We start from the raw sequence: 14,885 nt of genomic DNA, 5'->3' as shown, positions 1-14,885 counted from the left end.
CTGCTGGATAGTAAATCCGACAGTTTGAATCCCTAAATCGCCAAAGATTAAAACCGCTGTGCAAATCAATTTTAGTAAATCTAAAACTTTGTATTATTGGTATAAACAAAACATATTTCCTATATTGAGTGACTTACCAGAGCAATTTAATTGCTGGGAGAAATGTAAAGTAGTCAAAAAGTAGAAATATGTAGCCTTGCAGTATATTTCATTATTGGTAAAAGTACAGGAACCAGTTTACTTTGTTTTCAGATTGATCTTAAAATGGACATATGACACAGACTTGGAAAAAGTACGGAATAATTAGCATTTTTAAAAGCACACATTAAAGGAGTCCACTGCCAATTGGACCTGCAGTAGTGTTCTGAGCTCCGGTGTAAACACTCCCCGCAAGGGTTGCTGTCTCTCTTCCACTGCAGGATATTCCTCCCTCCCTCCCATCTAATTCACATGTCTAACAATTTTTCTTCCTCCGCACAGAGCAGGCACGGTTCGGCATGAAGGCATTTGTGAGTTGGCAACTAATCCATACAATGCTTCCGCTGATTGGCCGCATGTCACTGCCTTCTTCAAAGTACTTTGGCTCTGGGTCCCTTTGTGAGGGGGATCCCTTTACCTGCTTTGTGTGGACACATCATTATGAGTCCAGAAGAGGTGTAGTGACGCTGCTGCCAGATTTAACACCGACCAATCGTAACGGATATTATCCTGTGTCCAGTGGTTAAAGTTGGATGGCCATACACTGGTTACTGCTATTAGTTGTAGCTGACTCACAATTTGCCTTCTTGTCACATAAAAAAATACATTTAAAAAGATTGCAACTTGATCTGGATAAGTAATAAACATCAGTAATTAAATTCCCTGTTCATAGTAGCCCAGTGGCATCCAGTGCTGCACTGTTCTTTCCAGGCTCTCCCTTGAAAATGAGCAGTTATATAGGGTTGATAGCAAGTGCATCCGCATGCTACATGTGCTTAATAGAAATCATCCATAATATAGATATATTGATGATTATGTTTTACCTACCGGGTGATATTTTACTTTTTTGTTTTCTCACAGACTTAAGGAACGTTATACATAGATAATTTTGACACTAGAATGCTGTGTTTTAACAGAAAATCACATACATGTGCTTAAGCGAAAGAACAATTAAAAAAATGATTATGTTAGCAGAACACTAGTGTTTTGAAACTCAGAAAGACATTGTTATATCTACTTTGTTGATCTGTTTGCAATGTAATGCTGAAAACAACAGTCATCTGAAATGTCACAGATAATGTTGTAATTAAAGCCTGGAAGTCTGCAGCAATTCGCCAGTGCTTCTATGTAATTTTGCATTGTGATCCCCGTGGAAATGTGTAAAGCTGGGTACGCACTACAGAAAATGGATATCTTTAATGATTTTACCAACGTCTGAAAGTCCTGATCAGCATGCCGATTCATGTGTATACATTATACAAGATTTTACACGATTTACCTTCAGATCTGTGCTCTTCATCTGTCATAATCATCTGCTGAAAAGATCATGACTCTGTAAACTCTATAGAGATCTGCCTACACTGCTGGTCGTGAGTGCATACACACTTCAGAATTTACCTGACATTCTTCCATCGTTCATAGTGATTTGTAGTCAGTTTATAAAATCAAACCAAACGCTACGATGTGCTTTGGTACAATAAAACATGATCGTGGGAGTGTTCACACTAATGAGATATCGGACCTAACAGTCATTTATTGTGTGATTGGCATGATAAACCTGTTGAAAAACCTGTAGTGTGTGCCCAGCTTAAGTCATGTCAGGGTTTCCTCTTGTCGCAGTGTTCGCCCAGCGCTATACTTCCGGGTATCGCTGCCATATCATGTGACCTGAGAGGCGGGGAATTCAAACCTCCCTGCTACTTAGGCTTCACTCTGACACTATCCTGTGTCAGAGCAACAAGTGTGCTTAGCATCTGGCTGCTTCTGATCCCTGAGTTTTCTCTGTGCACCTCTCCTTGTGGAATCCTGCTGTTCTTCTGTGTACCGACCCGGCTTGTCTGATTAACTCTGCACCTGCTGAATGCCTGGCAACATGTACTGGCTGATCTTCTCTGTACCGACCCGGCTGCCATTCCTGACTCCTCTTGTATTTGCCTCCTCGGGCTGCCCTACTGGACAGCAAGGTACGCCTGGCTTCCACCTCTATACAGATAATGCACTATTACCTAGCTTGACGTAGCCTTTTACTGTGTTCTCCAAACCAATCAATCATCCAGCTACCCCTCTACCACGCTGGTGGGTTAACCTAGGGGCCGCGACCTGCGGGCTTCCGGCAGCTAAAACCATCCTGCCTTGCGGCGGTTCTTGGAGAAGACTGGGGGTCCGTTAGACTCCGTGCCCTGGGAAGGCAGGTGCCAATACTGGCTGGTAGTAGTAATCAGTGAGACATAACAAGTCATTCCAGCTGACTGAAGAATGGGTGTGGGAACAATTTGGGGGGCTAGGCTATACCATCTCAGCATTACTAGAACAGATATCAGGGTCATTAGAATACTGGGTGTCTATTTACAGCAGCTGACAAATTACTGTAATTGTTGAAATGTGATATTATAAAGAAATATAATTTAACAGTTAGGATATATACAAATATGACAGGACCACTTCAAAGCATTAATACACATCATAAAATAAAGCATCACCGTTCTTTAAAACGCAACACTCTTTCAACAGAATGACCTTAAAAAAATGTATTTTATGCCTATAATCTCATTTATCTGACATAAAAAAATTCCATTAATTTCAGAATTTGTAGTTGTACTTACGCTGCAGATTCATAGCAAAGGTTTAAGGCAACTATATCACCAACACTAACTCCAAGTGTTCTGGATATGCCCTTTATTTCTCCAGCATACGGTTCATGGACTAGAAATACCAAATCCACCTCTGCTAGGGGACGGATGATAGCATGGGCCCATTTAGGTAACGTTGTTCTGTAAAACAGATATACCTTAATTAATTCACATAACTATTTAAGTGGATAGGTTTTCTGCACTGACAAGGAAAATATATAAAAAACAAAACACATATACAAGCAGTGTAGAGGTGACCTGTCTATCAGCAATACATGACGAGGTCATCTTCCCTTCTAAAGGCTGGGTGATTATGAAGACTTGGTGTTTATCTGGTTGACATAAATGAAGGTGGAAAATATAGACTGAAGGTTAACTGTAGCACATCAATGTGTTAGTAGATAGCAAAGTACTGTATTTGCACTGCATGTATCTATAGACAGGGCTGCCACCAGAAATTGTAGAACCCAGTACAATTGTAACAGGCAGTGCCTCCCTTATACCTTCCCTCATCCCACCGCCTTTTTTAAATTATCCTCTACCCAACATTTGCCTGCCCCCCTATACTCTACATTTACCCCCCCCCCCCAATCTCACGGTTCTATCTACCCCCTGCAGTAGTTCACTTACTACTTTACAATCTACTTCTTCTTGCTGTCTACTTTCAGTTTTTCTCCATTGAAGCCATTTTGACGTCAATAAGTACTTGACGTCAGAGACACTGCAGGGAGCCTCCCTCTCTGATATGTCGCAACTCTCTGTCCGGGAGCCGGGCGCCTCTCATTGGGAAGATGCGCACCTAGGGGGTTGAGACTGCAGTAAATGGCGGCAACTGTGGGGGGCCCCCACAACTTGGGAATGAAGGCAGAAATGGTGCCGCATCCCTTAACTCAGTGCTGAGGCCTCCCCCTACGTCCCAGGAGCTGCTGCTGCCTAGAAATGAGCCTGGTAAATCCCATCATTCACTGAGGTGGCCCCCTTCACCTAGTAAATGTTTTGGTCTAGGGCTGGCGGGGACGCATATTGCTCTTGGGCCACATACTGCGGTACTCCCTGTATCCCCCTGATGGCGGCCCTGTCTATAGACAAGGCATGCTTCATATAACCACACTCCGGTGAATGGGTAAGTAGGAACTAGAGGCCTGATTCATTAAGGATCTTAACTTAAGAAACTTCTTATTTCAGTCTCCTGGATATAACCATGTTACAGTGCAAGGGATGCAAATTAGTATTCTGTTTTGCACATAAGTTAAATACTGACTGTTTTTTCATGTAGCACACAAATACTTGATAGCTTATTAGTACACTGAAATTTAAAGTTGATATTTGTGTGCTACATGAAAAAACAGTCAGTATTTAACTTATGTGCGTCAGTATTTAACTTATGTGCAAAACAGAATACTAATTTGCACCCCTTGCATTGTAACATGGTTTTGTCCAGGAGACTGAAATAAGAAGTTTCTTAAGTTAAGATCCTTAATTAATCAGGCCCTGGATGTTTGAAAGATGAAGTGGAGAGATATCAACATGAAATTAAGCTAGGTAAAGAAAAGTGCTGTTGAACATACCTTGGGTAATAATGCTGCAACACTGCAGGACGTCTCTGATGGAGTCTTATAATGACAGCCACACATTATGCACTCTGCATTCAGCTGTCAGTATAAGGGTTCATATGCACTGGTACCTCTCATGTGTGCCTGGTTCGTGCCATCTCAGCTGCATTCATCTCTTGGTGGACTTCAAACGGAGTTCAATGAACCCCTATAAAGAATACGCCAACACTGCACACAAGCATTCAGAGTGAACACTGTGAAGATTATGTATGTAAGACTGTAGAACATGCTCATGGTTACTCTCTGTGCAGTCTTCATTGGCTTCAGAGAACAGGCAGTTAGTATCCACCCTCCACTTCTCCAGAGTCACCTTATAGAGGTTTAGGTCTGGTTATATACGACCTCATAGCACAAATACAGTTAATGTCCATGCCAGGCAGAAACTCTGGGGACACCACAGATATTGCAAGAGGGACTTATCTACAACAATCCACTCGGCCACAGGGGAGCACGAGTAGTCCATCCTCCCCCATTCACATTTCGGAACCTGTGCACTGCTCAGTGCTTTTGGATGGGAGAAAGCCAGTCCACCCACCCGCAGGGTTCAAGGACAACCCCCACCCATTATGTCCCTTTTACTTTTCTCCCTCAAGTCGGATCTCAGGTCCCCTTAACCTTGGTCTCTCAGACTGTTCCCCACTCCAGGGCGGAGGGTTCTGAAGCCAACCATAACAACTCAGTTATTCCCCCCAGTAGGCCGAATGCAGAGCCGCTCCGCTATGGCCCTTTCCCCCGCAGCTTTACGCCGGATGGGCGTTACTGCTATTTGGCCGCTACCCTACCCCTTACCCGAAGGGGCTATCCCCTCATTGGTCAGCACTCAATGGACAGCCCCTTACCTATCCCCATCGAGGCTATACACCCATTCTTATCCTTTCCCATCCTTCCCCAGACCTGGCCTATATACCATCCCGGATACTCAGTGGCAAAGTACACAACGTCAAATGTGGCCACCTCCACCTGGATTACTACCCATGTTAGACATAACCCCGGTCACCCAGCCTGCGCCCCCCCAGCCGCACACGTTTCCTACAACTTCAATGGGTACTAACAATTCTTTTCACCCAGTTCCACAGGTACAATTTCCAGCCCTAGAGGTGCAGCAAACCACAAGAAAGACGCCACAGATGGATACGCCCTCACAGCCTGAAACATCACTATTTGCCATAACCACCAGGTGTTGGTAACGGATACAGGGACAGCTACAAACACAGCTGGTGAGTATGAAAGTTTTCCTACTGCATGCACAGGCACACCCAGTCCACCCATCTCCACAACCTATGACGACTCCTCCTCATCACCCGACAGAGGTCCCCGCAAGTTAATTAAAAGACGAAATACCCATTTTGGGGGCAGCAAATCTAAGAGATTTGGGGGTACACAGAGAGCACATAAAGAGCAAACAGGAGCCCCCATGGTTAGATGTGAGAACATCGCTTTGTTGTCAGGGATTCGCCCCAGTATGAAGGATAAGATAAAAATTGGTTATTATGTGGATTTATTTGACCTGACCAACACGGCCCAAAAAAGAGCTAGCAGCAGCAAGGGCAAAAGGAGGCATAGGTATCGAGGCCCATAATAATTTTCCCAACTGGATAAGTGGGTATTGCATATTTGTGGCATGTTATCTAGAAACTAGGCCTGAGGCCTGTATTGACATGTGGAAATATTTGCACCTCATCAATGAAATGATTGTTTGCGAGCAGCCAGGAACATGGCGCTCCTATGATGAGCAATTTTGGGAGAAGGTTAGTGGATGGTCGGATATACCTTTAGGACATAGAGATGTAGAAATCTGGATGAAGCTAAATGGCGCAAGTGTGGCCCCGTACCAAATGGCGTAGTCTACACTGTTTACCCCAACGGGGAGATGTATTGCTCCTCACCACTATAAAAATAGATGCTTTGGCTTCAACATCTCAGCCTGAGACAGAGGCGAAGCCTGCCGTTATAGACACATTTGCTCAAACTGTCAAGGTACCCACCCCGTTAATGATTGCCCAAAGAAGAATAGGCTGAGGGCGCGGTGTTCCAGGAGGCAAGGTTTAAAGCTCACTACCCCTTTGTCCTCCTATTCCTAAATAGATGGTTGCATATGTACCCCAAGACTGCAGAGGCTTTAGGGACAGGTTCATACTTCCCATCAAGGGAAAAATTTCCATGGGATCTGTCAAGAATTTAAGATCGGCTTTCCTCTACCCTGACATACTTGCCGAGAGAATGAGGAAGGAAATTAACATCGGACGCATGTTGGAGCCTTTCTAACCCCCTCTCGCAAGCTTAATAATATCACCAGTGGGAATAGTTCCTAAGAAAGCCGTCGGGAAGTTTAGGCTCATACAGCACCTATCTCACCTCCCAGGCAGCTATGTAAACAATGCTACCGACCCAACAATTAGTACGGTGACCTATCAATCATGTGACAAAGTGTTATCACTCATTAGAGAATTAGGGGAAGGTGCTTTGATGGCTAAATTAGATATTGACCCCACCTTCCAGCTACTCTCACTTCACCCCTCCTCCTTTAAATGTATGGGCTTAAAAATGCAGGCTGGATTTTAAATTGATAGGTGCATTGCCATGGGTTGCTTGGCCGCTTGCACATTTTTTTTAACTTTTAGCTCCTTTCTGCACTGGTACATCCAAGCAGGAATGGGCAACCATGGGATAGCACACTATCTAGATGATTTTCTGTTCATGGGTCCCCCCTCCTCCATGACCTGCACTGATAACCTTGTCTCTACCCAGGCATTTTTCCGCGAGATGGGGGTCCCAGTTGCCAAAGGCAAGACAGAGGGGCCACTGACCAGATTATCCTTTCTCGGCATTGAGATATACACTGACAAGACTGTTGTAGGCATGACAAAACTAAGAAATTAAAGGACCTAATTTTCGAGACACTATCCATCCTCATGGACACTGAGACGCTTACAGTCTCTTCTGGGTTCCTTGAATTTCTCTGCAGAGTAATACCAATAAACAGAGTTTTCTGTAGAAAGCTTCAGCTGGCCACAGCCAGCTTTACACACCCCCATGCACCTATCCACCTAGCAAGGAAATAAGGGGTAATTTGAGGATTTGGTTACGCATCCTAGATCACTTTAATAGCAGCAGGATTTGGCCTACCCACAAATATCAACTATAGCCCTGTACTTACACATGGACGCATCGGAGTGAAAGGTTTTGGTGCCTTCAAGGGGAATGGTGTGCCTCCCCTTGGCCACAATCGTGGAAACTTAACGGTCTAGTACGCAATTTGCTAATCCTAGAGCTTTTTCCCATAACAGTAGCCATGGATCTATGGGGCCCCTGTCTCCACAGCAGGAACATGTTTTTTGGTGCGATAACCTTGGCGTGGTCCAGGCAATCAATCGCCAGAGCGCTTCATCCTGCTCTGCGGTCAACTTACTCAGGGTCTTGGTACTTCGTTGCCTGGATCACAGCATCAACTTTCGGGAAAGCTACATACCCGGTGTGAATAATAGAATAGTTGATGCGCTGTCACGTTTCAAATGGCGATGTTTTAGAGCCCTGGCCCGTCATGTGCGGAGAGAAGGTCTAACATGTCCTCCTTATGTTTGGCAGATGGCAGAGCTGACATAAGAGGGAATATCTAAAACGACTATGGCTTCCACACTGGCAGGAATATCTTTTATGGCCAAGTTACAAGTTTCCCAGACCTCACAAAAACCTTCCCCATAGCCAAGGCCCTCAACGGTTGGGCAAAACTCCACCCCATAATAGCAGATAGCCGCAGACCAATTGATGGCCCCATATTATCTCGAAAGGCTCTAGCACTGACAGACATTACCATTATTCAGCACCGCCTTCTCAATGGCATAACATGGTGTTTTTAGAGTCAGCGAACTAGTAGTGCAATCCATAGAGGATCGTGGTACATACATTATATGTTTACCCTCAGCAAGATATCTTATTCAAAGACTGACCAAACGGGAAGAGGCCACTAGGTATGTTTGACAGCACAACCCGAACAAAAGATTTGCTTTGTAGCTTTATGTGTTAAGCTTGCCAACGCTCACCCCCAAAATCCCATATGGTTAATACAAAGGGACAATTCCCAGTTCAATGCCCTTTTAAAAAAAATCCTAGCCCACATAGGCCTAGACTCAGTTTCATATGGTACACATTTTTTTAGGATAGGGCAGCTACTGCTGCAGCCGCTGACGGAGCTACAGCCCTTGAGATACAGTCATTTGGGGCATTTGAAATCTTACACATATAAAAGATACATAATACCAGAGAAATATATATTTGTTCTCTCCTGTTTTTTCTCTTTATTTAGCGGCGACCCAAAGCTCCTCTGCCTGTCGCTTTTAGCGGAAGCACAAAGGAATTTATCCCGTTTTCCCCTTGGATCAAGGTCTAATAAGTGGTGTGCTCTCAAGGTTTTATGGGTTTTTACCTTCGTTTGGTTCAAAGCTCCTCTTTCTTTCATTTTCCCTGTTGTAAACGCATTATCAGGTACTAGAGTGAATAAGATATCTGAGTCAGAAGTAGTTAATGCTTGATATTTTTTTTTGTCCTAGGCATGCCCAGCAAGCAGACGTAGATATGGGAAATCGGCAATCTTATGTTATTTGGGCGGCCAAACATAAGATGGCAACCGATTGGTCCTGTTTTCCCCATAAAGTGGGTAAGTAGGAGAGGCATGAAAAGGTCTGCTTTCATGCCCATGTTAACTCAGGAGATAGTTGTCCACGGTACCCCGGACATTTTAGTTATTCACTTAGGGGGCAATGACGTGGGGTCATGTACAACACTGGCCCTCATTATCCAGATAAGGAAAGGCATGGAAGAGATCGTGGCCCGATGGCCAGCGATTCTAACATGTAGGTCTGATATAATACCACGTCTATCATGGAGGTCAGACATTCCCCCCACCGTCATGGCGCACATAATTAAGAAGGCCAATAAAGCCATAGGACTGGTTACTAGGAACCTAAGGGGAACAGTCAAAGAACATCCCCTTCTGTCAACAAAAACAGCCCACCTCTTTAGAGCAGACAGACCACACCATACTCAGGAAGGGACTTGGATATTTATAGAGCAAATATTCTGGAAGCTTAGGGCAATAGTTAGGAGTTTAAGTGGCGGGATGTGATCTTCTTAAGTCCACAGCTTTTTGGTAGGAGAGCAGCGCAGTCAGAAGACATAGAGCATATGATGCTTGTTTATCAGCATTCCGAATCACTGCACCTTTCAAAGCCCCCAGACTCTTGGACCTCTAGCGAGGAGGATCCCTTGGCATGCTGAATGGTTGCACGCCTCTGTTGAGTCCAGAAAGGGAGTAGTCACTACTTGAACCATTTAGCATCAGTCAATAGATAAGGTTTAACCTGGGTTGGTGGTACAATGGTCTGACCTTTCCACCTTTATTGGTTTTGCATTTGTAGCTGACTGCTCTGCTCTCCCCGCCACTGTTATTTCATGTTAAGGTTTAATAAACTTGGTTCTTTTCCAAACTTAATTACTTGTCATGTTTTATTCTAATATAATATAAGTTATGTAGAAATATAAGTTTGTGAGTAGGGGGTCTTGAAAGAATAATCAATGATATACATTTTATGAAAAGAGAGACAATAAGCTGCATGTATTTAAAATGATGCATTTGTGTCTTTCAAACACTTACCCTCACGGAGTAAAGCTGTCTCAGAAGCTCATAGCCAATAGCAGCCCAGGTGGGAGGGTTTGTGGTTCATTATATAAATGGTCTACCCTCTGGGAGTGTTCTTGTTTCCTGGAGTTCGGATGCCTCCCACCCGCCCTTCAAATGAAATTTCATGATCCATTCTGTCCCTTCCACACAGACGAAACGCGGTAGCACAGTCAGAAAACATAGAGCATATGGTGCTAGTTTATCAACATTTGCGAGTCACTGCACCTTACATAAAAACTTTCACATTGACATGTCGGTAAAGTTCCTCTCAGCATATCCAGTTCATATTATGTATCAAAATAAACAGAAAAATATGCTTAAAAATAAGCATGAGAAAAAAACATTGTTTTCTATTTTTATCTAATTTAGCTTTTATAGCCCGAAAAAGAAAAGACTATTTATATAAAAATGTTACCAAAATAATGCCCTGTGCCACCCCCCCTCCAATAAAAAGAAAAACTATATAAAATTCACTGTGGTACACTAACAAGTAAAATATATTTTGCTGTGTAACCAGCACATAGCAAAAATGCAGTCAATGATTTGTTGCCACGGGTTACAGCCCTTTATATTTAGTTATCAAATTGTACATTAGATTGAGTAGTACTTAGCTACATAATTTAGTGAATTCAGTCTGACAGATTACAAGGGGGTTCCACACTTACTGAAATAAATAGTCAATAGTTTGTCGCAGGTAGGTGTAGTTGTAATGCCTCAGGATTGGCTCCCAGCGCTGATCATTCGGAAGGTCCAGGCTGATGTTATATCGAGGTGGTGCATAATCCAATGCATCAGTGTGTGAGCAGGACCCCAGGAGCAGAAGCAGGTACAGCCAGGCCATGTCACTGACAGGAAACATGAGACACACTGGAGAGTGTTTTGTTAAAAAGTTTGTATTTAAAAACTGAACTGAATAAGTGAGGATTGAGGAGGGGAACCGAGCTGACCAGAATAGGAGGAGATCACAACTTTGTACAAAACAAATGCACAGCACCACACACTGCACTGTCATATACAGATTAGTCATGGAGAACATACTCTGAACTGCTCTAATATTCTGACTAGTTCAGTCACACTGTTTCGTTTTCAAATGTAACACTTCAGGAAAGTGACGGGTTTTCTAGATAGACACTTTAGAACTTTAATACACTCTGCACAGTTGGCAAAATTGTAATACTTTTATATTAGTGACACTATACTACTGAGACAGTGTATAAAAAAAGCATGCACAATACTGTCTCAGCTGATCTTGGAGCGCTACAATACACATCATGTCATAATCAATTGGGAGTCTATTAACAAAAGTGCAAAAACAACGGGTTTTCTCTGGAGAATGGCCTTCACTTCATTCTGCAAAGTTTATCAAGGGATTAACATTATTATTAACCAACTTTTTAGTTTGTTACCGCAATCCCCTTAGAACTCTATGGGGAGTTCGATGTTAGTAAAACAGCAAAAAGCATTGGTTTTTGCTGCAAACTTCTATACCTCTCCTTCTATACCTCTTCTATTGGTGAACTTATGCCACTCCCTCAGGCCTCACTATAACATCTTCGCAGACACCACCCGAATCGATCTCTCGTTCCAGGACCTCTTTCCTTCTCTTTTATCTCAGGAGTACAATTACCTCTCTGCAATCTCCACTTTAATGTCCTAACTCTACTTAAAGGCCAATATGTCCAAAACTGATCATTTTCTCTCCTCTCAGTGTCACTAAACCTTTGTAGTCTCCCGCACCATCCAAACCATCATTCTCGCCCCAGTTCCCATGTCCTATGCCGTGGTGTACGCCATCACCTTCATTCCACACATCCAGTCCCTTGCACTGTCTTGCTAGCTCTTCCTTCAAAAATGCCAGAGTACACCCTTTTCTCACTCCCGCCTTGACTACAGCTAATTGGCTTGCCCGTCACCCGTCTTACCCCTCTGCAATGCCCTGGCAGCATTGATCTTTCTCTATCATCATTTTACATCCGCTGCATCACACTGAAAATCTCTATACTGGATCCTCATAACCTCCAGAATCCAATTCAAGCTACACACATATTTCCAGTGCCATCACCAACAAATATCTCTGACCTCCTCAGGAAATACTCTCACTCACACCCCCTCTTAGATCTGCCTCTGACCTGTGCCTCATCTCATTCCTGATTGCCAAATCTCACCACCATCTCTCCTGTGCTGCTCCTCTCTTATGGAACCCACCTGACCACACCCACCTTTTCATAAGCGCCTATGTTGCTCCACCTATTACTATTCTGTCTATGCATCTATGTCTTACCATCCCATCCCTCTAGCTACTTTTGTCTCAGCATTGATCTCTCCCTTTAGATTGTAAGCTGTCATGAGCAGGGCTCTCTCTACCCTCAGTCTTACGTCTGCATCTTCTCCATCAACTTCATATGTATTTGTTCTTTTTCTATTTATGTTTTTTGTTGATTTGTTATACTGACTGTCTGGCACTGCTGTGTTTTATATTGCCTTATAAAGAAATGATGATGCTGATGGTAATATTCTGTTTTCTACTACACCCTATTTCCACTCTAAGGGCCAGAGAAAAGCAAAAAATAAATGAGTAACTTTGCACCTTGGCAAAACCATATTGCATTGGAGGGGGATGTAAATTTAAAATGTAGGGACAGATTTTTAGTTGGGGCGCGGCATGTTCTCGGTCAACTTTAAATTTTAGTGTACAATAAAGCTATCAAGTGCTATAAAGTGTTTGTGTGCTGCATGAGTAAACAGCCAGTATTTAACATATGTGCAAAATAATAAACTAATTTGCACCCCTTACATTGTAACATGGTTTGTCCAAGATCTTTTTTTTTTTTTACCTTACTCTCCTTAATGACTCAGACCTCAAGTGATACCAGATACTATAAGTCAGTGAACTGAGGTTGCACTAATTGTTAGTACATAACTATTGGACGAATCAAGAGAAAATGCTAAGGTTTCACATTTTCCCCTTTTACCTACTCTTCATAGATAACAAATAAAACATGAATTCGTTCCCAATAAGATACTAAAGCACATCCCATCTAATAAAGCTATTGAAACATTTGCATGTATAAAAAAAAAAATCTAAAAATGTTTAACCCCACATATAACGAAAGTGTGAAGGTTCAAATAAACTTCAAGGGGTTAACTATTAAATGTTGACTTATGTTGAGTAGAGTTCCCTAAATTTCAGTCCTGCATAAAATATTATTACATACACATTTCCTGTAGACTCAGTAATATAATATTTGGAGTAACAGAAGTTACTTCTCACATTTCAGCTTCCCTTTTTAACCCTCCCACAGCTTTCTAAACAAATCATGCTTTTCTCCCCCATATTATGATAAAACAACGTGATTTGGGCTGCTTACTGATGATGGCTCATGTCACCTTTAACCAAAATAAATCTCAGTTTATTAATTAATTAATTAATTATTTTGCAATAGTTGAAAAGCCCTCCAGCTATATATTTCCATGCTGTCTTTCCAAGCAATAAAACGTTTATACATTATACAAAAAAAGTATTAAAAAAACAAGAATACAAGTGCGAAGCATCCAACAGACAAGAAGCATATTAAATTAAAATTGTGCAATTTATCAGGCAAACCCACATATCAAACCGCATTATTCTAAACTGACAGATCTCAAACAGCAAAGGGGATTTTAAGCTCTATAAAAGATAAAAACAGTGCAACGAATCAAGCAACAGTTATCAATGCCTTTTACAGTATTGGCTTAGAATTAGAGATGCTCGGGCTCGGTTTTCTGAAAACTGAGCTCACCCGAACATAGCTGATCTGAGTACCGAGCCGAGTCGGCTTGGTACTTTCGCGCGCCCTTGGAACTGAAAACGAGATAAAAAGTCACTGTTGCGTTGTCTTATCTCGTGAGTTTTGGATTCTATAAATACCGCCCTCCACGGAGATCCTACGCCATTTCACAGAGAGACACAGAAGGGGTAGCAGGGCTGTTGGCAGTCTCCACTGCAGTTGGGCAGCGTCATAGCTAGAACAGAAAGAGTAGGGGTGAGGCTCCTGTGATATTCTACATAGATATAACTCACATAGAAACAAGAGATGTGGTAGTGTTCAGTGCTGAAAGTCAAATAATAGGGCTGTCAGTGTTCTTAAAACTCTCTAGTGATATTCTACTGTGCCATTGCTCATCCACAAGCAGGAGAGGTGGCAGTGTTCAGTGCTGAAACAGTATTTCAAATAATAGGGCTGTCAGTGTTCTAAAAAGTCTTCAGTCACATTCTACTGTTCTTAAAAATGTATTCACATCAGTCAACAGAAGACCAGGAGCACCCAGCAGCTGCTGGCACCACTAATCCCTTTACATCAGCTGCTAAAGGCTATGTTAAAATGCATAGTGCTTTTAAGTCATGGAAACAAAAATGTAAAAAAAACACCTTTTACCTTGGTAAAGAAAAAACACCTGTAATCAAGGCAAAGTTAACTATTGAAGACTTTCTCAAAGTCGAAACGCGTCGGTGAAGTGTGGACGGGAGATTTTCGATTGCCTAAATACCTCCGTTTGGTGACTATTACATCTTGGCTCAAATCATTGAAATTCCCGTTCCATACTAGATTTCTTTGTGACTGTTACCTATTTATCATCTGGTACGGGCAATTGAGTCCCGGTCCTATGTGGTTTTAATTTATTTTAATAAATCTTTGTCCAAAACGTACTACACAAGCATGTCTTTTTTCTCCTATATATCATTTGCGCTGTGATTGAGAGGTGAAGATTAGACAGATCTCTGATACC

At 42.5% G+C, this 14,885-nt stretch overlaps 1 protein-coding gene across 2 annotated transcripts in view; it reads right to left on the bottom strand.

The window, feature by feature from the left end:
* Positions 1 to 11,184, bottom strand: part of LOC142144130 (N-acylethanolamine-hydrolyzing acid amidase-like) — a 38,616-nt gene extending 27,432 nt beyond the window's left edge. Inside the window, exons 1-2 of one of the 2 annotated variants that reach the window (XM_075202615.1) lie at positions 10,784 to 11,184; positions 2,802 to 2,969 (exon numbers count right to left, since the gene is read on the bottom strand). In XM_075202615.1, the coding sequence (XP_075058716.1) occupies positions 2,802 to 2,969; positions 10,784 to 11,154 (539 nt within the window). In that variant the 5' untranslated portion in view covers positions 11,155 to 11,184. The remainder of the gene's footprint in view (positions 1 to 2,801; positions 2,970 to 10,783) is intronic. The other variant, XM_075202624.1, reaches the window with a different exon arrangement.
* Positions 11,185 to 14,885: the final 3,701 nt, after the last annotated feature.

Source organism: Mixophyes fleayi, chromosome 1 (genome assembly GCF_038048845.1).
Source record: "Mixophyes fleayi isolate aMixFle1 chromosome 1, aMixFle1.hap1, whole genome shotgun sequence".
NCBI lineage: Eukaryota > Metazoa > Chordata > Amphibia > Anura > Limnodynastidae > Mixophyes > Mixophyes fleayi.
This window is presented reverse-complemented; position numbering and strand designations above follow the sequence as displayed.